The sequence below is a fragment of the Scaptodrosophila lebanonensis genome, unplaced genomic scaffold (genome assembly GCF_003285725.1).
Source record: "Scaptodrosophila lebanonensis strain 11010-0011.00,11010-0021.00 unplaced genomic scaffold, SlebRS2 tig00000001-arrow-pilon, whole genome shotgun sequence".
NCBI lineage: Eukaryota > Metazoa > Arthropoda > Insecta > Diptera > Drosophilidae > Scaptodrosophila > Scaptodrosophila lebanonensis.
Genome location: NW_022060529.1, coordinates 23666439 through 23693862, shown reverse-complemented (window position 1 = coordinate 23693862; position 27424 = coordinate 23666439). Strand labels below are relative to the sequence as shown.

General features: G+C 42.0%; 3 protein-coding genes across 8 annotated transcripts in view; all 3 read right to left on the bottom strand.

Annotated features, from left to right (window-relative positions):
* LOC115634529 overlaps positions 1-9551 on the bottom strand; it is a 45795-nt gene extending 36244 nt beyond the window's left edge. For 2 of the 3 annotated variants that reach the window (XM_030532335.1, XM_030532338.1), the window contains exon 1: positions 9054-9551. The gene's annotated coding sequence lies outside the window, so the exon portion shown is untranslated. The remainder of the gene's footprint in view (positions 1-9053) is intronic. The other variant, XM_030532339.1, reaches the window with a different exon arrangement.
* A 1432-nt stretch (positions 9552-10983) lies between these two features.
* On the bottom strand, positions 10984-13407 carry LOC115629335 (acyl-CoA dehydrogenase family member 9, mitochondrial). The gene is made up of 4 exons (XM_030525785.1): positions 12307-13407; positions 11905-12043; positions 11658-11843; positions 10984-11578 (listed from the first exon to the last, which is right to left on the bottom strand). Exons 1-4 carry the CDS (start codon positions 13380-13382, stop codon positions 11054-11056), a joined length of 1926 nt encoding a protein of 641 aa, XP_030381645.1. The 5' UTR covers positions 13383-13407; the 3' UTR covers positions 10984-11053.
* A 3448-nt stretch (positions 13408-16855) lies between these two features.
* Positions 16856-27424, bottom strand: part of LOC115623216 — a 30319-nt gene continuing 19750 nt past the window's right edge. For all 4 annotated transcript variants that reach the window (XM_030517465.1, XM_030517475.1, XM_030517457.1 and 1 more), the window contains exons 3-8: positions 21405-22725; positions 21189-21325; positions 19492-20962; positions 18155-19174; positions 17528-17892; positions 16856-17460 (exon numbers count right to left, since the gene is read on the bottom strand). In XM_030517465.1, coding sequence (XP_030373325.1) covers positions 17265-17460; positions 17528-17892; positions 18155-19174; positions 19492-20962; positions 21189-21325; positions 21405-22604 — 4389 coding nt within the window. In that variant the 5' untranslated portion in view covers positions 22605-22725 and the 3' untranslated portion in view covers positions 16856-17264. The remainder of the gene's footprint in view (positions 17461-17527; positions 17893-18154; positions 19175-19491; positions 20963-21188; positions 21326-21404; positions 22726-27424) is intronic.

The window sequence follows — 27424 nt, the reverse complement described above, 5'->3', positions numbered from 1 at the left end:
ACACACACACACACACACGAACACACTTAAAAGCTGGCGCATAACTGCAACAGCAACGGCAACAATGACAGCAACTAGGCAGCAGAACCGGAGCAGCAATAAGCACATTGCGACAACAAATGCGACCAACAACAGCAACAGCAGCAGCAACAACAACAACAACAACAACAATAACAACAACAGAGATGGCAGAAGCAACAGCAACACTGAGGCGTCGCCGCCGTTGGCAAAAAGTTTTCGCTGCACGAACAACACGAAGCGAGAGCGCGCGCCTCGCTCCTTACGTGCATGCATGCAAACACACAGATACATTAAAGTACATACTTATAGATACACACTGCGAGCCAAGTCAGCATACGGACCAACCGAGGACAAACGAATAGGCAGCCAGCGGAGCTAGCCAGCCAGATACCACATATGAGAACTAGCCAGCAAGCAGGCAGGCAGGCAGGCAGGAGGCAGGCGGCAGGCAGGAGGCAGGCAGACAGCCAGAAAGGGGGGTGGATGGGTGAGGGGGCGCGTATAATTCGTTGGATAACGGCCGCCGCTGCCACGGACCAGGCGACGACCACGCGCAGTGGCAATAAGCTGGATTCAATAGATGATACAAACAGACTATATACGAGTATGTATGTATGTAGGTATGTATGTGCATGCAGGGAACGCTCGATAGAACAAGCAGCTTCGTTATTTATTCGCTCAAGCTTTAAATGCAATTTTCGAGCGAGTTATCGAAGATATTTAATGTGTAGATTCGATTTCCTACAAAGCCATAACACATTGTGGCTATTCCAGCAGCACATAATTTGTCCAGAGCCTCAATTATCGAAGCAGCTCTTGCAATCTGAAACAACCGAAATAAATGTATTACCACCTAGTACTTTGGATGAATGTTGATTAACACTTCGAGTAAAAAATGTATAATGTTGGAATTCAAATAGTCTCCGATTGAGTTAAAGCGATTCAACTGAGCCAAGGGCGTACGCTACTTTTACCAAAGAGGGGCCAAAAAATTTTGATTAAATAATGCACGATGCATTTCAAAAATAATGTATGCATATGATCAATGAAAAAACTTCAAAAAATCCAACTCAGTTCCATTTTAAGGCGAAATAGTGCGTCATAATACTGAACATGTGGTCGACTTTATTTCCTTTCAGACCCCACGCTATTATTATTAGTTTATGATTTTTGAAATATATAGTCTTTATGTTATACAAAACTTTTCTCAATGCCTAGTTTTGGCAATTTTAATATCCTTTATGGGAAGGAAATCCGTTTAAAATGTTAGCTGAAAAGTATTTTTTTTGCTGAAACTCATTTCAAACACTGAGATTTATTTTAAAAAAATTTATAATGCCTTAATTTCGCTAGTTTTTCGCTATTAATTTTATTTTATATTGAAGTGCCTTCTTATTTCTGCAGCTTATTTTGTCAAAACTGAAAAGTTTCTCGAGAAATTTACTCATGTTCAAGTAACGGTAAAGGGAACCACGGAACAATGTGAGAAACAAACGTAAACAATAACATGCATAATCGATGCGTTTAGATCTTATAAACATTCGTCAAATATAAATGGAAATATTTTGTACAGAATCTACCCGCAAAATTGGTGCATCAGGGTCTGAAAGGGATATGGCAACATTTTTTGTAGAGGGGGCAACGGCCATCCCCTGCCTACGCCCTTGAGCTGAGCAATATGCTTAACTCCGCTACATGAAACGACTGTAAATCAGGTATGTACTTGTATAGTATCCTCAAATCAATATTACACATCAACTGAGCTCGTATGCCAAGCAGTCTTAAAATTGAGCTCTCTTGCTTATATTCTTTACCAAGAAATCCCCTTTTCGTGGTCACAGATTTCGGTGTTGTCCAAAAAATGTTAAGAATCAGGTGCACAAATGGAGTCTGGAGTGAACACAAACTTTGTTAAGGTATAGATTGAACCCCAAATCAATATCAGTGACGTCACAATGGACATTAAATTGATGAATTTTTGGCTTAAAATCCAATACTAGTTTCGTGTCAAGAGTCGGTTCAGAAACAATTATTTGCTCTTCATCTACCTCCCTACGCAAGAACACTTCTGCTAATAAATCTTCCTTCGCTGGCTGGAGTGGTGCTCCTCCACAAATTGATCGGGAGTTTCGATTATTCTTTCCTTTTAGGTCGTCTTAATTTTTCAGTTCCTTGCAGACCAACAGAAATTATCTTCCCCTTATCCGTAATAGATTCACAACTGATTATGCATTGCACAATCCCCTTTGGGTTTTATGCTTGATTTATAATAATAATTTATTTCCATCTGATTTCAACCAAACTTTTTCTTTCTTTTCTAAAAGCCTTCTGGAATCTTCTTTCTTTCTTCCAAAATTTTTTCTTTTTATTTGGAAATTTTGTTTATTAAATTGTTGTTTATAGGTCGATTAACGCCTCTGACTGCACTTGGTTGTGATTCGGGGCAAAGTAAATAGAATTCCTTCATCAAGTCGGAGGATTTTTATATATTATTGTAATTTTATTTCATATCTATACTTAGGCTTTAATAGCTTTTAAGACTTTTTTATGGCTTTTATATTGTCATACCTTTGTAGTCGGCCTATGTTTGTCGGCATAAAAAATATTAATATATAGCCATCTAAGACAACTCCAAATGCTGCTAAATATATGTGAAAATGTATAGTCTCTGCCAGTAACTTTTTTTGAATAACAACAAGAATAACCTAAATACACATGTATGTATATACAGTGAATACTTTAATAGTAGAAAGCTTACTGATGCAGTGTTTTGTCTAAATTGTTGGAGTCAACAACATGGACTGCTATTTTCCTTTATTTGAAACGTTGTACAAATATTGAAATTTTGAGAAAGCATGAATCAACTTGTATTGTACAAATATGTCATACGTACGTATACACTTGTATGATTCTCATTAATACAAAACCGGTCTAAAGTTAGTTATAATTGATTGCTCAAACACTTTAAAGATAACTTAAAACTTCCACACTTTGCAATTTCACGCACAGATAATTCTCCTTTTTCGAACACGTTAATAATTTCCATTTTTTGACATTTTATGGCTCTGAGATAATAAAACGTAATTTAAGATACAGACAGCCTCTACTCAGCATATGTGGCATAAAGGTGTGTAGTCGTGTTAAGAAGGAGATTCGAATGTGAATTCATTCTTTGGGTACTTGTTATATGATTCCCATTTTAAATAAAAATGTCGAATTCGAATGATGGAGTAGTCTAGATCTATTTAAAAGTCGCGGCAGTTGCACGGCGTTATGGCATGTAAAAATTAGTAGTATGTAAGTGTAGGTTAAGTGGAAATAGAGCTTGAAGTTTAAGTTGAGTTCAACTTGGTTTCATCTGTACTTTCAAGTAGAAAATATAACAATTAAGTTGTCTTTGGATCGTTACACAATCCCTAAAAAGAAAAGCATATCCAATTCTAGAGATTCCCTTTAAAAACATTTTAACCGTGTTACGACCAATCTTAGTGTAAAGGAAATCAGTTCGTTGCACCACCATTTGACTGTGCATTAATACTTGTATACGTAGAGTGTATCTTTTCCAAACCAAATAAACACACACGCACTCATATGTTTGTACATATATTTCAAAGTATATATGCACAAACATATACTTGTAGGATGTATCCGCTACATATAATGAAGAATGGTTAAAACGCTTTATACACAAACTGCAAACTTTTGTTCGTGTGATGGTAGGGGTTGGTGCTTCGGTTTATCGCTCGCAAGGTCCTGGCCCGGTCTCACGCACACATGCGGACAATCATCCACGAAAACTAAATGTTCTGTTTAGTTTTCCTTAGCGTGCTCCTAAAGAGACGAAACACAGGGAACAGCCATACTCGCAGCCGTACACGCGATTACGGACTAGACCGGGCACCCGAACAGAAGTCAGGGCGGATAGACCTATCGCTTTCCCATTTAAACTCTTTTTACGCTGCATACGAATACGCGAACGTATTACCAAATCAGATCTTCCTTCTAAATGGCGAAACTTTTTCTGGTTTTAGCGTATTTCCCGGTCGTGTCAAATTTAATCTAATGTTTTTGGTCATTACAAAATTATGATAATTACATATATACAAGTAGTTTGTAGTTGGAAGATAATAATAATACCCTCATGAATACCTAAATATACCCATATTTATTTCTAAAGAGGTATCTGGTTGAACATTTACACGTAGTATATACATACATATGTACGACTATATGCGGTCGGAATATTGAACGATAAATCGGTTCACCTACTCAGTAAATTAAACTTGTACGCATTTCAAAATCGTTATGTAGAAAATATTTATCTAATAGTACTTTTAATATTTATTTATTAAAATATATTTATAGCGATTCTATATACCAGCCCTATTCCTTAAAAAAAAACTTTTCAACTTAAAATTAATTATATTGGGATTATTTCGTACTGCACTGTACTATCTTAACTGAAGTTTCAAACACATACATATGTTGCAGAATGCCTGCGCCGCAGCTACGACTATACATATAGCTTTTCATGTGACTTACAGCAAAATCATGGACTCGAAAATATTTTTATCTTATTTATAATTTTGTGATCCATAATAACTATTCGCGATCAATACTCTTAATTGGTTATTAGTTGTCTTGTTCCTCCTGTCATACTGATCATATACGAGTATGTGCCTATACCTTACTCTCTACGATGCTTCCTTATGGATAAACAAACTATTTTATATTTAGCTCAAAACTTTTAATGTGCGACCTGTAATGTATTTATAGCAATAGTACACTTTTCCCTAATAATTGACAAAATAAATTTGATCAGACAACTTTTAAAATTGTAAGAACTCAATTATTGCAAATCGTTTTTATTTCCTCGAAAGCTGAAACGGGTATACATATATGTATGTATATCGATTTTTATAATTGTATGTATGTATGGAAAGCAATTGAGAACTTGACCTAGGAAAACTATTAAATGAAATCAATTGCGAAAGCCGGAACTGGTAGAGCGGTACAAAGAACAAATGCGGATTTCACAAAAAGAGGGGATGCTGCAGATGAGAAAGCCGGACCTCACACTTAATCGCACCTATCGCACCTATGATACGGTGCCAATCATCACCACCAACACAAAGAGGCAATGGTTTTAATTGTGTTATATGGTAATTGTATTTACGACCGGCCGTAGGCGGCAAAGTCGCAGCTTGCACAGAAAGGCAAATTAATTGATTCAATTTCTGTCATTCTTGCAATTTAATTTTATACTCTACTAGAAGAATGCGAAAATCTGATAACGATGGGCATTCAATTATTTGAAGTTTATCAACTGAACAATTGTTAATATTTTGACCGAAGTAGTTCCGAGAGGCAATCGAATATACTGCCTCTGACATCCTACTTTCTAAGTCATTATAAATTTTAAAAAGGGTTTATTCATACAACTATGCGAAAATTGGCTTTAATAGGGACATTAAACTATTCTTCGATAAAGTATTAAAAGACAATTTAATTAAGAATTATACATTAACAAATAATCGTTGAAATTAACTTTCTATCCAATAGGCAGACGATTTTAACTAAGGTTGCATCTAAATACTATGGCATGGAATTAATTAGTTTTATTTTATTTATTTATTTAATTTAGTTTTCACTGAAATTCAAATTTCGATTTTCGTCTCTCCGTCTGTGTGTGCCAATCACTAAACGAGAAGTTCCCAGGGAACCTGTCGCAATGAGGACAAAATGTACAAAATTCAATGAAAATTGTTTACCAACCAGCGACAAATGAGAACGGGCAACGGACTCGGGGCACACGCATCGCAATTTGCATTCAAACCATGGTTTGATAGGCAAAGAGTGTGGGACTCAATCGTGGGCGGGGGAGGACAGGGGGGGGGGTATGCCATTGCACTCATCTTTTGCATTTCAATTTTCGATAGTGTTGCAGTCTGAGGAGGAAGGGAACGAGCGGTGGCGGGCAGTAGAACGGCATAAATTCAATTACTGCCAATATTTCCAAAGCGTTGGCAAACGCCAATGAATGCACAACAGGAAAAGCAATAACACTAACAACAAGAACAACAACAACACCATCTGCATGGGTATCGGCAGCTACATCAACCAATTCAATTTTCAGCCATCCATCGCAGCATAGAAGCCTTGCTCTCTCTCTCTTTTTCGCTGTCCCTCTCTCTTTGTGCATTCGCTCAATACTCGTAATGTTTTGTGGCCCTGGCAGCCTGTCTGGCCCAAATGGCGTGTGATTTTTTGCACTTTAAGCTGCAGTTACGGAATGAGAGAGGTGGGAAGTGAGGTGGCGGGCTTACGTGTGTAGTGTGGCGTAAAAACAAATAAAATGCATGTGCAGCAATAACAAGAACAACATGAACAGCATAGAACTCCTTCTCTGTCCAAGTCCTACCCCAATTAGTGGGCACCATAGGGGCGGGCATTGCCTACATTGGAGAAGTCGCTTGGGTCATGTTAGACAACAGCAACAACAACAATTCAAACTGAGAGGAGGAACAAAAAAACAAGCATTCCATCGACTCCTTGCTGGACACATCAACATCAGTTTGAGTTCGATAGTCAGCCTATATTTATTTCATACAATATATGTGTGTGTGTAAATGTGTGTCTGTATTGTACGTCTTTTTGTCTCACCGTTTGTTGACTTGACAGTTTGTTGCTGATGTTGCTTTGCTCACTGCACTTCGGCATTTGGCATTTTAGGCCCAAACGCGAAGAGCCTCACCACTTGGCCACATATATATCGTTGCATGCCACTCAGGCCCCTAAAGAGTCGCCTTCTGTCGCATGTTATCTGTTATTAAACGCCACTGACTGTGGCCAACGTCGGCGTCGACGCCGCCATCGCTATCGCTGTCGCTGTCGACGTAACTGTGACTCGCCAGGCTTTGCTTTTCTTGGCTTTCGTTTCAATTTCGGCTTCGTTTGAGTTTTTGTCGCAATTCCCATTTTGTACCCTTGTTGGCCAAGCCGCCGCCACATCGCGAGCAACTCAGCGCTTCTCCAGTCCGCCAGAGGCTCTAGGTGCAACATTGGCAACGGCACACGCATATAGACACACACTTGTATATATACACATATGTACATGCTTTGCTGCTCTTTGGGCAGCATTTGTCGCCATTTATTTACACGATTAGAAATCGATTTTATACATACGCGTCTCGATGTTATTCAATATAAAATGGAACACGAAACACATTTCAAGCTTTCGTGGCCTTTCAAAGGGAAGACAAATAAAAAGGAGTCGGTTTTCACTTTGGGGTTAACACACGCATACAAGCACGCACAGGCCCAGACGGTGGTTATACACATTTATATACGCTATAATGATTTACTATATATCATGCTCATTGGTTTGCACCAAGGCATCGGCCGTAAGCGTACGTTTGCAATTGGAACCGCTTTGGAAGGCCAAGTTCCATTATCAAGGCCATAAGTCACTGGTTGGGATTACGAAGTTTGATTGCATGGCTAAGCCAAGAAATGAACCACTTTCGCATTAATAGCCATCCAACTTGCTTAAGCTAAAAGAGTTAATCATCATTCATCATTAAAATGTACTAAGCAACTAATTAACGAGTGATTGAAAGGACATGTACAGTGCGAAGGGCAGACTACGTTGACCTAATATTTGCATTAATTATAATTTAAAGCATAGCTAACTTCTCTGTAGTGCACCATAAAAGAATGCGTATTACTATACAGGTAGGTATATTTATAGGTACAGTTCTATAATTAATTATATTTATCAATATAGGCAGCCTTACAAATTGCTTTTACTGAGCACTGTACAAACACAAACAATCGAACACACACATTCACACGGCAATTGATTAATAACTAAAGTCCAACAGCAGCAATTAAAATTTGAAAAACGTACAAAAAGCAGCACAGAAAAAATGCCCACTCATTTTTGAGGGCAGCAGCGGAAGGGTGTTTGTGTCTGTGTGTGTGAGTATGCTGACTCGGCGGCTGCTATGAGAAGGTGCAAAAGAAACGAAAATGCCAAGAAAATGTATAAAACAAAATCCAAAACTCACTCCACTTGCGCTCGAACGATGCGTGCGTCCGCTTGGCTTGCTGCTTCTCTCTCCTGCCTTAGCTGTCTGTCCGTCAGTTGAGTCAAACGAGCAGGCAACCAGCAAGAACCCCTCACCCAACATCCGCACAACTCCATACACCATCTGTAGCAACAACTACAACAATAACTTCTGAGTGGGAGGTGGGGGCGTAACAATTCGTGCGCAAATCCCAAATAAAAGCGCGAGCAGCAGCGCCGACGTCGAAGCCGACGCTGACGCCAATGTGACCGCCTGGCTGATGGATTGTATTTGTATGAACCAGTCACAGAGACACTCCAAAGACACACACACTCTGAACTTCCCATATACACAGAGTGGCCAAGAAACAAAAAAAACAGCAATATGAAAACCCCAAGTGTTCATCGAGTGAGTGGAATCAGAATCAGTTTTTGGTCGCGCAGCCGGTGGGTGAACAAAACTAGAAAAAAAGCAAAACACTCTCGCAATAACATGTGGAACGAACTGAAATGAAATGGCATCGGGCGATGGCGTCGCAGCTGGCTGCGCTAAATTCTTCTTTTCCTAACCATTTTATTGTTTGTAACATTTGTGTGGTCGGTTGGTTGGTGCATGGGGTGGCAGAATTGAACGGCGACTGCGACGTCAACGTCGGCAACTCTTGACAAGCTTCTCTGTGCACACTGTGTATGTATGCTTTATTATTTGTGCTTTAATTCATTTTATTGTTGGTAATGTTTGCTGTTGTTGTTGCTGCTGTAGCCCACCACCATAAAGCGGCGACGTCTTCTTTGTCGCTTGCCACAACGTCGCACCGTGTCATAAATACAAGCGTTTCTGCCGCATTTCCATAGCAAATTTTAGGGTAAAATTTGATGAGCAATGCAGCCGTGCTATAGGATTTACGCTACCAGAAAAAGGCAGACCTCTATTCGAAACAAAATGTTGTATGAAAAGGCTTACCTGTATTTCCACTGTTGATTTATGTTTTCTGCGTTTTATATTAGCCGCTCGCCAAAGATTATGGTTTAACAACACTCACGTTATTCTTTTTTGTTTTTCTTTTAATAAACATTCTCAAATTTGCGCTAATTGCGTCAATTTATCAACTTTAATACAATTTGCATTAATTTCTTAAAAATTGCATGCGTCTTTTCTTTTCTTCCTGTTTCGCGTATATACAAATACACTAGACGCTTACATCCACACACAACATACAAACACGTACACATACATATGTTTGAATGTATGTACACCATACATAGAAAACACTCACAATATTCGTCGCCGTGGGCGTTTTTCCGTTTTCTTTAATTTTCACACGGTCGCTGCGAGTTGTCAACTGCAATGCATGCCATTAAATGCATTACAGGGTGTGTGGGGGGAGGAAATATCCAACGATAGTTTTCACTATTAAAAATAATGGCAAAATTGCAAAAAAATACTTGCCGCTCTGCGAAACACGCGCGCACAGTACGACAGCCGAAACGAAAATGGGGATAGAACCAGAAAGAGGCAAAACGCCATGACAGCGGCTACAGTCAGGAACAGGCAGGAATGAGAGAGCAAAAGCGCGAGAGCGCGGGTGTTGTTTCAATGTGTGTGAGATAAAACGCAGCGACTGCGACTTACGACTGTTACGTCTCTGCTGCCTCTGCTGTCGAAGACTTGCATATGCGTGTATTGAAAATTATACACATTTGCCGTTGTTCAAATGAGCAGCGAAAATTGCAGTGGGCCGGCAGAGGTTTGGGCGTAGTTATTAAACATTTAGCAGCTGTTAACACGCACTTGCCTTTGCAGATAATTGTACTTAAAGCGTTGTACAAACTGAAAAAGTTCTTCGTATCAAATGCAATACCAATGTACATATGTATGTACATATGTGTGTATGTATGTTGCTAGGTAGGTACAGTTACTGCACCTGCCACACACCTGATCCATATTCCGTCCCTCACTTAGCAGTATTGTCAAGATACTATGTTGTTCCCATTAGTTATTTAATTTTAAATATATGTATGTACATATGTATGTATGTATGTTTGTGTCCGTTAAATAAAACACAAAGAGCAACAGGGCGCCTTTGAAATGCAAGTGAATACTTATTGAGTCTTTAGCCAATTTTGATTTGCATAAATCGGTCGAGCCTTGAATGCCGCTGATAATTTGCTTCCGGTTATACAACGTATTGTAAAATAGATTTTATTGTATACATATTGATCTAACAATAGACTCCCTTTATAATTAATACATTCTACATATGTACATATGTATATTCATTAAAATGTGATTTGATTGATTATCATGGGCGAAAGAATTTTCCCGCAGCTTTTTGAATATCAATGTCCATACATATAGTATGTTTATTCGAAAAAAGGGAAAATGAAACATTTCCATGCGTCCCCGCTTTATTAGTGTTTTGGCTGGCTTATAACATTCGTTGGAAAATTTTTTTGTAAACGCTTTTCAGGTAGGAAGGAATATTGTTAAACCCATCAAAGCTTGTACCATCAGCAATGCAAAAGTGTTAAGTATTTAAAACACAGAAAGAGCCGTGGTAGAGCCCACAAAGTGCACATACATACAGTGAAAACTCTCTTGTCCACACTCTCACCAGCGACCAACTTTTATCCGCTTAAGGGGATACTTAAATACTAGGTGCACCGCACGAATTTTAAAGAAAAAGTGTCTGCACGCACGTACTTGTAGTACGTACACATGTATGTATATAGGTTTCATTCTTGTCGTATTATTTTGAAATTATACATGGAAAAAGTGACATCGACGTCGGAAAATGACAATTAATTTGTCAGTACTGATTATCTTTAATGGATTAACTCATCCTAATAGTCATGATGCAAACATCCCCCACACCTTATATATACATAAACTATTCAGATTAGCATGTATCATGTATTTATTCACATGCTTTACAGCCAAACATAACAAATAAAATTCAACACCTAAAAATTAAAAGTCAGGGGATGGACAGCGAAATAGCCTTTGCTCTTGGTTATCTGAGAGGAAAGGCGAAGCAAATTGTTGTCGTTGTTGAGATGATGGCCATTATAGATTTCCGTGCAAAGCGCCTTCACATGGTCCCGACCATGCAAGCACACTGCCGATGCAGTTAACATCTCGTGATCCGCGAGGGACAGACCAATGCAGTAGGATCTGGAGGCGCGCGCCACACAGGCAAACATCGCATAAATAGTGCTGGCCGCATCGGCCAGGCGTCTCATTTCCGTTTGGCGCTCCACCACCGCACTGCCATGGCGCGTAAACATCACCTCCACGGCCATTTGCAAACGAGCCACGGAATGCTCAATGCACTGGGCAGCGGGATCCAGGGTGGGATGGACATTTTCGGATAGTTGCAATGCCGTCTTGGGATTTTCTAAGGATGCGGTGGCGAAGAACTTCCCGAATATGTGACCCGGATGGAAGAGCGGATTGCGAGATTTGCGCACACCTTCGTTCATGAGTTGCTGCAGGAAGAAAACAAAAGTAGGTCAACAATCAGACTACCATGTCGCATCGCAAAACATATTGGTGGCCTTCACTTACGCCGGCATACTGCAGACCCGTTAGCGCCACAAACATGCTCAGGGTGTCTATGGACTCGTTCTGGGTATACAATTGCGCCGCATCTTGCAGTCCCAGTTCCCCCGGCTGTCCAGTGTGCAGACTCTTCGGCCCTATAACAGTCAGGCTTTTGGTCGCAATTCTATACAGTTGCTTTAGAGTGTAATACTGAAAAATTCGAGCAGGTAAGCACAATCTTCAATTTCTTCAAGTTCATCACTTTACTCACCTTGGTTATGGCGCTCTCTAATGTCACATCCTGCGCCTTGAATTCATCCAACATGCCCGCCGTGAGGTAGAGCATGCTTTCCATGGCGTAAATGGAGCACATGCTCTCGGATAAGTGAGCCCGCGTTATTTCCAAGTCCCTGGAAAAATAAAGAAGTCGATAAGTTGACTTTTGAATTTTGACTAAACTGTGGGACATATGGGGTAAAGGTTTCAGCACATTATTAAACATTTTTAATTATGTAATTTAAAGAATAAGATATATAATTACAAGATAAAACAACTCCGCATCACAAAAGATAATACCACATGACAAAAAATGTGGTTATAACTCAAAATCTGATGCAGGCACTGCGGGTGTGATGAGCAATTTATGGTTTGGATATTTCCATCCAATACTTACTTCACATTCACACCACATTGTGTGGTGGCCACGCTGTACTCTGCCAGCTCGTTTAGCAGCCGCTTGGCCAGCGCAATGGCGGGTAATGAGCTACGTAAGCGGGCCGATCGGACGAGGTGCTCCGCTATGCGGTTCCCATCGTGCGCCTGCCCCACAATGCTCTCCTCCGTTAGTTGCACATTGTCGAAGTGGACGCGCCGCATAGTCGCCTCACGGCAGCCGAAGGTTTGGTGCTGCTCGCCCAGTTTGACGCCCGCCTCGTTCGAATCCACCAGGAAGATGGTGGTGGCCCGCCCCATGCTACCCGATACATTTGGATGTTGAGTTTGTGCCAGCACCAGGAAAAGCTGTTGCTGAGGAGTCGAAGGTGGCGCACACACCACATAGGCCTTCTCGCCATTCAGTACCCAGCTTCTGGAATCAGAAAGGTATTTGGCTTGTGTACTGAAGTATTCATCCTCAGGTGGTGTGTACTCGAATATGGCTTCAGTGGCTATGAGGCTACCATTCACTAATAAGGGAAAATAACGTTGCTGCTGGGCCGGCGTCCCCACATCCCTTAGCAGATCAACAATGACACGGTGGCTCTGTAAGCCCAGAGAAATGCTCGTGTGTGCCGCCTCCGGCTCGCTGGCCATTAAACTGGCGCTCCAGCCGTAGCCTTTACCTTCATAGTCCGTGGGCACATTCAAACCGTAGAGGCCTAATTGCTTCAGACTGTCGAGCGCTTTTGGATCCACCTTTTCGTCATCAAAGTAGTTCTTCAACGGGACCAAATGGCTCTGAAGATTGGTCATATCTTCGCGCGTGATTACCTCGGGAAAGCCGAGCAACTCCTTGTCCACTGCCCCCACAAAAAAGTTTTTAGCCAGCGGTTCGCGTGCCGGGAGCTTCTGCTGTTCCTCCGGTCCCATAACACCCGGCTTTTGGTTGTCATGTGTGGTTCTAGGCGTCTGCCCCGAGGTCTGGTCAATGTCACTTGTGGTGGTAGCTTTTGTCGCTTTCAGGCGTATATTTTGTGGCAAGTTATAACGACGTTGCAGCAAACACAACAAAGGTCTTGAAAAACTCCGCATATTGTCGTGCTGTGGTGTGCGATTGAATAAGTTATTTTCTCTTAGTGGCAACCCCAACAGGCAAACAGAGCGACTCATCGGATAAAGCAAATTCTGTTAAGTGGCAGCATAGCATCGCAATCAGTGTGACCAAACTTGAACGCCAAAATATACCAGTTATTCCGACAATTTCACTCAAATATACCATTTGTAATGGTATTTTGTGTTCTGCGGCAGCTGCAACGAATATAAGCTCGGCTTTGCTCATTGCAAAATGTGTATATTTATTAAATGCCTTTGATTTTCTACCAAAAAGGATAGTGATATTTAATAGAGTCCTGTTTTTTTGCAGTTAGCAAGAAGCGTTTCCTACAAGTATATTTTAATGTATACAATAAACGCTAATTTATCACAATGTTATTTTTAGTATTTTTCCTTACTATCCGTTTCAAATTTGAAGCGGGGTCAAGCTCTGAAGCCTTTGGTGTTTCCACTGGTAAAGAGAAAAACATTCGAGGAGCTACAACAACAGCAATAAAAAAAAATAGTCTAATACATTATACATTACAAATATACATAATACGAAATCGCACGACTTAAAACAGCAGCTCTTTATACAGCAGTTAGAAAACCCAAACTCTCTTCTAAAACACCACAACTTTAAAAATGTGTGTTGTTCTTTATTTTATATTTTTGAATAATTTGATGAATACAACAATTACGGATGTACTTTTTCAATTACATACATTTTTTATTAAGTTAATAGACACTAAGAATACAAAATTTGTTGCTTTTTTGTTCCTCCAATTTGTGTTTCTTTTCTTCTAGTTTCAAGTTGTTAATTACTTCCTCCTCTAAAGCCTATTTAAATTTGTCGAATTCCAGTGTAGACAAGTAAAACGTTACATGAGTACAGAGTATTTGTGGCTTCCTTCACTCTAAATTTCCTATCTAGGATAACACCCCAAAATCCTGGCCTTGTAGCTGAAGGTTAGCCGGACCCGGTTTTTTAGTGGGTTGCCTCTGCTAACAAACCTTGTTATGGTCAGACCCTTCATTTCGGCATTCAGAGCCCTGCTGGTAAGCAGTGGACTCACGAACCCAACGTGGAATCCTTCCACACATAGATCATCCATGGATCGAGGGATCGTAAAATGAAAAATGTTGTCTAAGAATGCAACAAAGAGTACTCTTTGATATCGAGTGATACAATTATGTTTGAGACTAGGATGTGAAGGGCTGTGTGGGTGGACATATCCTTACTATAAGTAGGCGTGCTGGGCTGTTGATGGCAGTGTGGTTTTAATAGACTGCCTGAGGTATATTTTTATTAGTTTCTCCAAAGTCTTGGCTGATAGGCCTGAAAAATTTTAGTTTGACGAGCGATGATTTCCTAGGTTTGGTTAGAAACACCCATTTTACTTCTCGCGAGCCTTTTAAAATATAATTGATCATGAACCACGACATCATTGGCTTTAGAGGGAACTCAATTTTTACCAGAATTAGGCCGCCTGGTCAAGGAGATTTTAACGTTTTTGCGCTTTTCGGTAATGATGTTATTAATTAAGCGCTTTGGTACTCCCTCTGGGTGAAATATGTGGGTTTGCTAATGGTTGATTAACAATTCCAATAAAACTTTGCCGGTTTGCAGTCATCTTCTTAGGTCTGTGGAAAGAATCAACAAATTTATATTGAAAAAAAAAAAACAAGCGGACGAACAGCACGAAAAGAATAAAATTGCAGTTTTTGATTAAAAACACAAAACTCTTTATTGAATCATTGTATATTGGTGTTTCTTTTTCTTGAAGTTTTTAATTTTTTGCATTACTGTGTACCGCTACTAAGAACCATTTATGTATATACTTGTTGTATTTATTTTGTAATTTGCATTTCAAAAGTTTAAAGAGTCACATGAACCCAAAAATATACACAGACGTTTGTTTACATGTTTGTGTTTAATTAGTTGTAAGTATATATGTATTTGCTTTTGTATAATTTATTGTATTATTATTATTTTTTTAATAATAGCTACAGCATAAATTATTCAAATATTGATCTGCTATTGACTGCGCACATTAAGCTCTCTACTTAAACCGAGGAACCAAATCGAGGAAGGGTTAATTACATAGTTAGCGCAATTTTCAATTTTTCAATTTTCGCTTGTGTTGTTTTCAAATACATATTTGGAAGAAAAACAAGCGATGTTTTGTTTATGCTGCGCAAGTTTTTCCTTTGCATTAGTACCACATAGATTCAAAAATTGTTTATAGTAATAATAGTAAGTTATACATAGTTATAGTCAGGTATCAATGGAAATAAGAACCTAGTAAAAGTTAACACACATATACTTGTAGCAAATAGCATATTGTTGAACTGTTGTGCTCGAACTGTGTCTGGACGCTACTTGGTGGTCCAAGGAAGGGGTCGATCCTGTTCAAAAATACATTTTTGATTGTCTGTGAGCGAAACGAATGGAAAATAAATGTGTCCAGATCGAAATGGGTGAAAGGTGAGAGGATGCGTCCCCTTTCTTGATAGGCGACTGTTAACGTCTAGACAAGTTCAAGCAGATATTGCAGATACTTTGTGGCACGATGGATGCACACAAACTAATTAAAAATAGGTGTTTATATTTATTGTAAAACCATAATTGTTAATTGTATTTAAACTAAACATTGTTAGAATTACCTCACGCAGCTCATATCGTATCACAGGCACGCTTTCACACGCTCTCAAAAAAAAAAAAAAAAACAGAATCAAAAGATCAATCAGAAAAGGAGACAGAAATAATTCCCCCCCAGGCCAAAACTCACACACGCAGGCGTACTTGAACTAAATTTTGAACATAATTACATATCTACTATATGTTTGTGCATTTCAACAAACAGAATTGAAAATAATGCTCTCACAATAACAACAACAAGGATCGATATGAGTGCCACACTCCCATTAATCACCATTCCGCTAATACTACGTACATACAAATTGATTTGCTTTTTCACATTTCTACACAATTGCATTGGATACTAGAAGGGACTCGTCCTGCGCCTGCGTCCGCTCCACTCCTCTCCACTCCACTCCACTCCACTCCTCTCATTTACAAATACAAATATATATCCATTACAATTACGCTGCTAATTTGATTATTATTCACATTCGCGCGCACACACACACACACACACACACACACACACACACACACACACACACACACACACACACACACACACACACACACATGCATGCATGCACACAAATATATACTATATGTATGCATATATATATATATACATATATGTCTATGTCTATATTGCTATGGCTGCATCATTGATTTTCCATGCACATTTCTTTAAATATTGCTGTTCTATTCGAATGGACCCAGAGTATGCAATAAAAATGAGAAATGAGAAGAAGAAAATGATCAGACATTGTTTGCAAGACTGGGGGGACATCCGGAACTGAATGTTCGTTTTGACAAAAGAAACCAATTGGAACACGTTTTTCATAACAATGTTTAAAGCAATTAAAATGGTGAACAATTTGCATAAATTATAAAATCGTATCAATTAATATACTATGTATATGTATGTACTCGTATGATAATAATAGAGCCGCACAAGAATTTGTTCCGATTCCTTTAGTTGGAGTTGGCGCTGCTATTCCTGAATCTGACACTTTTTCGTAAATCTTATTGAAACTTGTTTCAAATATCCGATTAAATATGCTAACTAAATTGCATACGAATACGAATACGAATGATGCATTAAATGTGAGAAGCAATCGTTATTGTGTTTACAGCTGATATTTTTGATATTGCTGCCAGAGTTGCCAGCGCTCGTGTAGCTGCTTGTAGAGACGTCGCAAACAGCTGAAGGCACGAGCGCCCATATCCCTTAGTAACTACTACATCTTGCCGGGACTCTCCTGCCTGGCACTGTACCTGGGCTCCGTGGGCATCATGTTGTCAGTGATTAGCTCGTTGGGTGCCTCCAGGACGCCCTTGGCATGCGCGGCAGCCGTGTCGCAATCAGTCCGCCTTGAGATCAGTAAGCGTATGTCGGTGTGCAGCGACAGGCGGCCGGAGCGCGAAGTTTGGAACCTACAATACAATATCAAGAGTTTAGACCAGCTGGTAGCTACGCCAAATCTATAACCAATCCTCTCACCTCAGATGTATGGAGTAGCGCAGTCGCTTCATTTGCTCGGCGCTTATGAAGTGGCCCAGCTTGCCACAACTGCTAATCATAGCTGGGCTGCTTGGACAGCTGGCCTGCTCCATGCTGCTCTTCTCCCGACCCCGTTGACCATTGCACATACTCATCAGGTTGCTGGAACTGCTCGCCTCACTCGGCGCACACTCCTCCGCCAGTATACGCTGCCGAATAAAGGTGCGGTGAAGTGGTGGCATGTCGCTCATATCGTAGGGTATTACGAACATCCGCACGACCGTGCCCATGGGATTCAAGAGCGTGGCCTGCACTGTTCCAGTGCGCGGCACAAAGTAGCCCTTTCTCGGCAACCGAATCTCGCACTGTACGAGAAGAAGGAGTCACAATTAAAAAGGCATGCCTCTACTTACGATACGAACTAACTAATATTTACGATATCTCTAGGCTATCAATTCGACGTACATGTTAATTTTCTTTCTTGCCAGAATGTCTTCAGAGGCAATAAGGGTTCTCTGATGAAAAGGAACTCGATTGATTGAAAGGCAAATCACCTTTGTTTAAACTCTCCCCAGCCCACTCCCTCTTATGCACCCACTTTAGCAAACTATGCCGCTGGCTACTCACCAAGTAGGGTGTGCTCAGCGTCTCGCCGTGCAGTTCGTAGAAGTACGACACGGCCGGTATGGTCAGCTGAGTGGGGCAGAAACCACCCGAGGCACCGAGCAGCACTTTGAAGCCCATGACCTCGACTTTTGGCAGCAGGCGCTTCTGCAAGAGCGATTCCTCCAGGTTGCCAAGCAACGGACGACGTCCAAAAAGCGTGGTGAGGCGCAGGGAGCGCGACTTCAGCGGCGACGTAGCCGGACTGCACATGCTCGACTCGAAGTCTTCATCGGAGAGCTGCTCATCAGAGCCGAGGGATGAGCGATCCGAGCGATCGCTCAAATGCCTGGATCGTCGTTTATAGAACGAGGCCTGCTTGGCGAAGCGCGGCGACAAGGACAGCGAGTTTGGCAATGTGGGTGCCGAATAGGACTTCTGTACGGGAATATTCGAATCCGTCACCGCCGCAGCCACCGCATATGTGGATTGCGATTGCGAGTGATTCAACGCATCCGGTTCGAAGGAGAAGGCCATGTCTGTCCCATTGTTGTCGCCACTGCCCATCAGATTGCCGCTGCTACCGCCAATGCTAATGGGGGCCGAATGCAGACCGCCAGCCAAAGCACTGGCGCTGCTATTGCAGAAGATGGTCGTTAGATTGACTTTGGGCAGCGCTTTGCGCAGCAAGAGAGGCGCCTGCGATTCGCCCTCTAGGAGGTTGTAGGTGCCGCTACAATTGATACGCAACAAGCTGGGCTTGGGAGTTTGCTTGCGTTGTCCGGCCCCACCGCTTGTACTGCCACCACAATGCAGCTGCGACTCCTGCAGCTTGAGCGGCAAATTGCTGGTTGGCGTCTTAAACTGGACCACAATGCCTTCGTCGAAGTCGGCGCCTAAGGAAGGCAGTAGTTCTGGGATGTTGGTCGTGGCGCTGGTGTTCGCTGGCGGCGTGAAGCAGCGCTCCGTGGGCTCCTTGGGCTGCTCAACTAACAACGAGCAGCGCTCTAGTTGAGGAGTCAGTTTCGTCGAGCCGACGTAGGCCTGAAAGTAAAGCAGAAAGAGTGTACGTGTGACTGACTAGCATACTCAAATATAATTAAGTTCTGATCTCTAAGACCCTAGATGTAAGCACGGAGGTATAAGTGATGTAGAAGAGAAGAAGAAGGAGTTGGAGGAGCTGTAGTATTCCGCCGAAAGTCCTAACCATATTAAAAGTCTATCTGAGGTATCTGGCAGCTCAATCTGCTTTCGATAACAAAACGCAACACAAAGTCTTCAGTCCGATACGGAGTTGAAGTATTGTCTACTTCACTATCTGGTCTTTGTTTAAGCTGGGAGTTTTCGATAGATGTACTTACTTTTTCGTGCCGCTCCTCGTGCTGCTCCTCTTGCTCCATGGTGGTTATCACTTGGCTATCTCGTGGCGGCTTCCCATCGCCATCGTCGTCCTCGTTCGCATGGTCTGCGCTGGCTGTGGCAGTAGCAACTGTTACTATTGTTGATGTTGTTGGAGATGCTACGCTCATCGGTGTCTCCTCGACATTGCTAGTACTACTATTTCCGAAATTATGCTGCGTCTTCTGGCGCTTGCACACCTGGCAACCACTGGTCGGAGCTACTTTGTGTTGGCCGACGTGGTTGTTGTTGGTCTGGCGCATGGCGGCGCCATTGAGATCATTGCGCGCCTGCTGGACTGCCAGCTGCTGCTGGCGCTCCCGTTCCCGCTGTTGTTGTTGCTGCTTCTTGTTCTTTGGCGTTCGTTGTATGGCCTGGAGCAGCAACTCGGCCTTGTTGCGAGGCGTGCCCACAATAATATCACTGCTGCTCAGGCTGCAACTCGACTCATCCAACTCCTCCATCTCCGAGGCCGTGTCGGGGAGGTCTTCGTCATCGTCGGCAATGTTGCAATTGAGGCACAGCAGCGTCTTCTCACTCCCACATTGCCGGCAACTACTCAGGGACGTTTGCGTACCCGTGGAGATCATCTCGATGCTGCGACGTTGTCCGACACGGGACACTGGCTCATCGTCCATGGGCTCCGGCTGCAGCTGTAGCTCCAGGTCTTCGCTGGACGGCTTGCGTTCCCGCTTCTTGTCGCGTCTCTGAATCCGCTTGTAATATTTCTGCAGCTGCCTCTCGCGATGCGACAACGTCAGGCAGCACTTGTCCAACTCATCGCTGGACTGTGATTGGGGATGCGGTTGCTGATGTTGTGCCTTACTGCTATCACAGCTTCTGGCTGGGTCCGTGGCATTGACTCCATTGGCACTTCGGGCCCCCATAGGTATATCCGCACACAATTGCCCGCCGCAGGTGGGCGTTCGCGCCACCTCGCCTCCCATGTGTGATTCCTGACGAGCACGCGAGGCGCCGGCCGTCGATGGCGTGGTACTGGGTCCCAGACGCGGAATGCCGCCATTTATTCTTGGAAGACTCTTCACACACACTGATATGCTCAGGTTCTCTGCGATGTTCACATGCGGAAAGTTATGCACATTAACCTTGGTGCGAAAACCAAGGTCGGCGTCGGCGTTGGCATCGACAACGTGGGGGTCGTACTGCTTGATGCGATAGAAAATATTGAGGCGCGGTCGTCCAGGTGTGTTGCTAGATGTCGTCGTCATATTGCCACTGTGTGTGGGCGTGGCCAAGTCGCCGGCATTGGTGGTACACGTGCTGCTACCGGTGGAGAATATAACGCGGCCCGCGTCGTAGGTGGACTGATCGCTCTTGCGGAGCAGATCGCACCAAGCCACGATTTGGGAGAAGTAGAGTTGGCTGCGTATGGCACTGCACAGAGAAGGCAGGGTCATGGTGGGTGGTGGCACTCTGTAAACGAAGCGGGATTAATGATCGGGCTTGCAGATCAAGATTGACATGACTTGGTGGAAAATTGTTGCCAGAGAACCATAAAAAGTATGGAAAGGATAGATAGCATTATTGACTTTATTTTTGATCCATTCCATCCATTTTTCTTAAATCTTACAACATTTTCCATCATTTCAAGCCGTCTAGATTTCCCAAACCCCACTCTAAGGAGATATGAGACACTTACTTTTCCTTGCCAGTTATGATCCATTGCTCTAGCAGTATTTTATGGCCCACGGGACCCAGATAAACCTCGATACATATGGGCTGGCGGCGTGCCAGGATTGCTTCTATCTTCAGGCAATAGGCGCGCCAACGAGAACACTACGATAAGGACAAATGAGGGAAAGGCAATTATAGAGCTGGGAACTCATAATTGGGGTGACATGATAGCACTACTCACGGTATAACCGTTTACGTATGACATATCACAGATGTGCTCCTCAGCATCGGCGGCCTCTCCCTTGGCGAGACCCATCTTTCTGAGGAACTGATCACAGTGTGGCCCGTGTTTGGGCCGTGTGTTGGCAGTGGCTGCTGCTGCTGGTGCTGGTGCTCCTGTTGATGCTACTGCTTCTGTTGTTGGTTGTGGTGTTGTTCCAGCTGCTGGTGATTCTTTTGATCTCGGTGTGCCGCTGCGAGTCGAAACACTCGGCACCTCCGATCTAGTCCTGGAGAAATCCAAGAAATTGGGGTTTCGATATTGCGGCGAGTATCCGCTGGAACCACCACTGGCCACCGCTGCTCCCGGTGGTGTTGTGTAGAAGGAGGAGGAGTTGAAGGCCAAATTCAAATTGCGCGTCTGTAGTGTATGCTCCACGGCAGCCGGACCTCCACGCAGACAGGTGGTAGCCAGTGACTGAAGCGAGTGAAGAATATTGTCCCCAGAACCAGAGCCCGGCGAGGACGCCGCACTGGTGTTGGCAGTGGCATTGCCACTAGAACGATTCAGCATTACGCGGCGCACAATCTCAAAATCTCCACCACCACCACCATGTGTCTCACTGTTCAGCTGATTCATGGCTAGTGCCACCAGTTCTGGCTCGGCACTCATGGTCTGAGCTGCCGGCGACACCTGACGCAACTGACACAGCTTCTGTGTCCAACGCCGATGTGTGCTGCTCGTATTCTCCGCCGAGCTGGCCGCAGAGCTGGCACCAGCCGCATATCCATAAGATGGCAGTGGCGTCGACATGGCATAGGGATTCGTTGTTATGTTAATGACGCGCTGAGCCGCCGTCGTCGAGCCCGAACCACTGATGAGAGTGGCGCGCGAAGTGGAGGGACGTGGCGAGGAGCGACCACCCACACTTCCAACTGCTTGCTGCTCCAGCCAATCGCGAGTGCGTTGCGTCCTACGAACCTGCTGAGACGGAAGGGTCGACGCGGCCAATGGTGGCGTCTGCTGATGCTGTTGGTATTCATCATCCGCTAAGGAGCGCCCTTCCAGTATCAACGAGGCCAGACCGAGCACTATGGAGCTGTAGTTGGTTTGAGTTGTGGTCGCCGAAGTGCCAGCTGCTCCAGCTCCCCCAATGGCAGTGGCTCCATTCTGAGCCACGCTGGCGGAAGGCGGCGAGTTTGTCACGGTCGTGGGTATCATGGTGTGTCTTTCTCCCCCTTCTCCCCAACACTACTGGATGTTGCTTGCTGATGCTACGACTGCTGCTGCTGGTGTTAGTTGCTTCTTGGCTACTCACGCCTGCCTGCAACAGAAGTACACACTGCAAGAGAAGAAACCAGAGAGCGATAATTAGCAAAAGTTCCGATTACTTATTTCCAGATATGACGGAATCTAATTGACAATTTCACCCTATCTAAATAGCATAAGACAAATTTACTTACTCCCAAGTGAATAGGGAGCTAAAGGCTGAGTCTATAACCACATCTTTGTATTACAAGTATAAGCCAATACGAATTAATATTTTTGTAATGTATTCTGTTAAATGCAAATATTTGCATTTTCTCTAATTATAAGTTTTGAAAGCCCAAGAGTAAAACGTTTATTTTATGATAATCCTTGTCATATTTTAAATATAAGCACCTTTTTGTATAAACAATTACACCAGTTACATGTTTCTCCTCAAAAATATGCCCACTTACCGAGAGATTTAATTAGAACTATTAAAAAGGATCCACCATTCTAGATTGACTTTAGAACAAGTTTTACACAGAGTCATTGAAATAAGCGTTTAGAATTGGTAACACATCAAGACATTCTTCCGTGTCAAGAATTTGAAATTAAATCTCAGAATTTCAAATTGTTTCTGAAGAACAATATGCACACATTTTAATTTAATAAAGGAACAATTGCTTCTTTTTAGCAAAATTAACTAATTGGTGTTACTTTCTTAGTTACTATTATCATTTCTTAAAAATGTTAACAACTTTCAAAATGTCTTATGATTTATCAAACAAATTGTTTTCAAGAATATTTCGAATAGTTTTCTGCACATCAATAATAGTTCAATGAAATTTGTAGTGATTAGTTATTTTGTTCCTATGACGGATCAAGAATATGTATGTATGTTTATATATTAATACAAAATGCACAAAGGAACTAAATGTCTGTAAGATACTCATCGAGGTATAACCAACTCTTGATTCCTCGCAAGACTTTTAACTACCTTTCGAATCGGACACTGTGCTCTTACTGCGGGCGCTTGACAACAGCTCAAAGATTGCTGCTCAAATAAGCTACACTCAAGTGCACTTGTCCAAGTACGCCCGTCCACACAGCCACCCACAACCACCCACACCACCCTCAAGGCTATAGTGGCACAAAGATATAAAAAAATGCAGTTTGAATGTCAACGTTTATGAAACGAGGTCAACGTTGGCATGTGCAGCCCACACACACATGCACACACACACACACACACGTATAACTGAACACCACCCTGTATGCCGCCTTGCCTCCCACTGCCATAACATCACAATCGCATCAAATTCAATTAAAACGCAATGCATTTGGTTTATGGTGCTGCTGAAGGTCTTTCACTCGCATGCCATGCTACTATGTACTATGTCTTATGTAAAGTCTGGTGTCCCATGTATATACATAAGTCTATGTATTACTATTGCATATGTACCTGACACGGTTTACTTTTTCTATGTATACATACAAGTATATAGTATGTGCATCCTTGTGACCTCATCCGCTTATGCGGAAGTACATGTTGTCTGTGGAAACAATTGTAACAATTGCCCAGAGCCTGGCCGTAATGCGACACACTGACACGGCCTCAATGTGGCCCCAAATAATCAAACCAGGTCGTTACTTAACAGCAGCGACGTCTACGTATGCATGTACTATACATACAAACACATGCATTTGGCAACACAAATCTTGCCTCGGTTACCAACGATCACATTATACACATAAATACATATGTACAAGCCAAGAATTATCTACAGACGTGACGTCATTTATGGCATGTGAGCGTACAGTAAGCCAAGCTTATCCTAACATATGTATGCGTCCATACATGCTCACTCACTCGTATATACAAATATACAGGCAAGTAAGTATATTATGGAAGTAAACTATTCACTTTTACAAAGCACAACTTTTTAAAACCTTATCCAAGGTCGTTCTTATTTAAGCGTCAAATTGCGAGGAGCTCGTTATGTTAAGTACACACTTATTAAATGTTTTTGCTTAGTCGCAACCCTTGAATCGCATGGTATAAAAGCCCGCTTAGCAACAGAGTCTTTATACAGCAACGAGTATAAACAAAAACACACTCACACACCCACGTGCACTTAATATAAGTATGGATGTATGTATATGTATGCATGTACATACATAAAACAGCTGTTAAAATGCAGTGCACAATACGCGCACGCAACATGTTTGTGCCAATTCCACATCAATTGGCAACATGTTGCTAACACCAAAAAAGGCAAGGTACAAACAAACGCTCTCCCGCAGCAAGTACGCGCTCTCGCTGTCGCTCCCGCTCCCACGCTCATGCTCTCAGCTTGTAAACATGTTTGTCTTTACTTTTGGTTTTGTTTTTGCGTTTCTTCTTGACCTGCATACACAATATTTAACTGGCGCGCGCGACTCATACAAATACAAAACAGCCTATGTATATGCATGTATGTATGTATGTATGCGCGCACGTCTGAGAGCAGTGTTGTTAGAAAAACATATGATTTGTGCTGTGCTGTGTTGTGTCTGCGCGTAATCAGTTGGCAATGTTTGAGCTTGTACATATGTATGTATGTGTATGCATGTATGTTTGTGTATATTATTGTTTATTGCGTCGCGCTCGCAACAACACACACAGATACACACAAATAGACTTGGCCCACAATGGGCAATTTTCAGCTGGTGCTGCTTGGCTATAGAAAAATATAAACACGCACACATCGAAACATGCAAATATACATATACGTACAAAAAGATACAATCAACAAAAAAATAAAAACTTGTATCGAAAAAGAGGGCAAGCGAACGAACGTAATAGCAACAATAATACATAACTGAGCGTGTTAGAGTTTAATAATATTTAATTACATTATGTGCACAGAATGCCGTATGTATGCATATACATATGTTAATTTATTTAGCTGTTTCTTTTAATTTATTTTTGGACTGGCAAAGAAAAAACGGCAACATTAACATAGACATAGCAGAATGAGGCACTGGGGCTGGCCTTTAAGGCAGAGCGAATCCGCTGCTATTTTGAAATGGAAGAGAGAGCAGCAGAGTGAGGGAGTGTGTAGATCAGTCGTGTGAGAGACTGATGACTTGGCGAAGTATTAAATTTTACTTTTATATTGTTGCAGTTCACTGAGTTTTAGCTCTTATGAATTTTTTATAAATAATAAATTCAACTTTGATTTATATACCAAATTTCCAAGCCGAATGTTCTGCCTTCAACGAGCGCGTGAGTGATTAAAGGAAGGAGACCGTTTGCGGAAAGGGGGCGAGCGGCAGAACAGCGGAGTACGTTTTGTTGAACTAATTTCATTTTGCAAGCGGACGTCCTTGGCTTGCTTTCGATTGTTCAATATTTTTGCTCAGCATGTGTGCATTTTGCGAAACACTGCCAATTGACGCACATTGCATTTGTTACATGCTCATACATACATACATATGTATGTATGTACATATGCAATCATACATACAATGCAGATACAATGTGCATGCACGGCGTCTGCGACTTTTCTTGATTTTGAGTTTCGTAAACTCTGGACAGTGAAAGGCCCGCCAAACCAAACTAGCAAGTGCCCAACCCCAACGCTAGATGGCGGTTGATTAGTTGTCTTTTAATTTTTTTTTTATATTTTTTTATTTGCAGCCTCCAAGAAACCCGTTTCCGTTTAGCTGCGCTGTCGTTATTGTTGCCACTGCTCGGTAAATAAAAGCAAAAATGTTGCAACTTTGAAAACAAGTTCGTCTTGCTGCCTTTCCTTTACTTGGGTCGTGCATTTGAATTTGTTGCTTCCCTCGTGGATAGACAGACAAACTGCACAGTGGGACGAACTGAATATTTTTTCTTCCCTAAAGTCAATTTGGGGAATTGAACACTAAGTGTTGGAAGTAGTAGTTTGAAACCAGCACATAAATTAAATATTAAATTTGTAACAATTTATGAGGTCCAACTAATTGAACATTATTCTTCTTACAGTAGGAAACTGCGAAGTATCTTAAAACAGTATAATTTAAAACGTCAATACATTATATTCTGCACAAAAATAGAATTTAAGATTCCCTACGGATTTAACTTTTTATCAATTTACCTTATTTCGGCCTCAATGTCCAATTGCTCTTCATATTAACATAAGTAATAGTTGATGTGATATCACAAATGGAATAATTAAAAAATAAGATTGATCCGAATTTGTAAAAATTTGATTAATTTTTTCCTCGTTTTTACCACTGTGTGTCCTGAATGATTTTTCTTTGTTGTTGCCAACTTTCTTGTGGCTGGCATTGCTCCCCTTTGGTTATGAAATGCGCCAACGCTAACAGAAAGAGTATACCCCCCTCTTAGTCAGCTAATTGTCTTTGTCTTTGTCAGCCAAGCAATAATTTGCTCAATGACTCTAGGTAAGTACATATGGAAATCTCATGTATGTATGTATGTACATATAACCAGGTCGTATATGCTTTTATATGCATGCATGTGTGTTTCCCTCAGTCGTGCCCCCCGATGCGTCATCAAAGCAGTGGCATGGTAATTGTGTGCATTTATTTGCTGTTATTTATTGAGAGACGTGGACACATGGCTTGAGCAAAATGTGTCATAAAAGGCGGAAGTGAACAACAACCGAAGCATCTGACTCTGATTAAGATAAGTTGAATGTTGTCTTTTTGATGAACACACTTTTTATGCGGGCTTACGTACAGAAATAAATACATACTTGTACATACATACTCGTACATTCGTATGCATGTGTATAGATACT

Bases quoted from the DNA above. Each gene is read 5' to 3' on its own strand.
- LOC115629335 (XM_030525785.1), bottom strand. From the start codon at position 13,382: ATGCGGAGTTTTTCAAGACCTTTGTTGTGTTTGCTGCAACGTCGTTAT. The intron at 12,044-12,306 runs GTAAGTATTGGA...TTATTTTTCCAG, and splicing joins CAATGTGGTGTGAATGTGAA to GGACTTGGAAATAACGCGGG. The intron at 11,844-11,904 runs GTGAGTAAAGTG...CGAATTTTTCAG, and splicing joins TAGAGAGCGCCATAACCAAG to TATTACACTCTAAAGCAACT.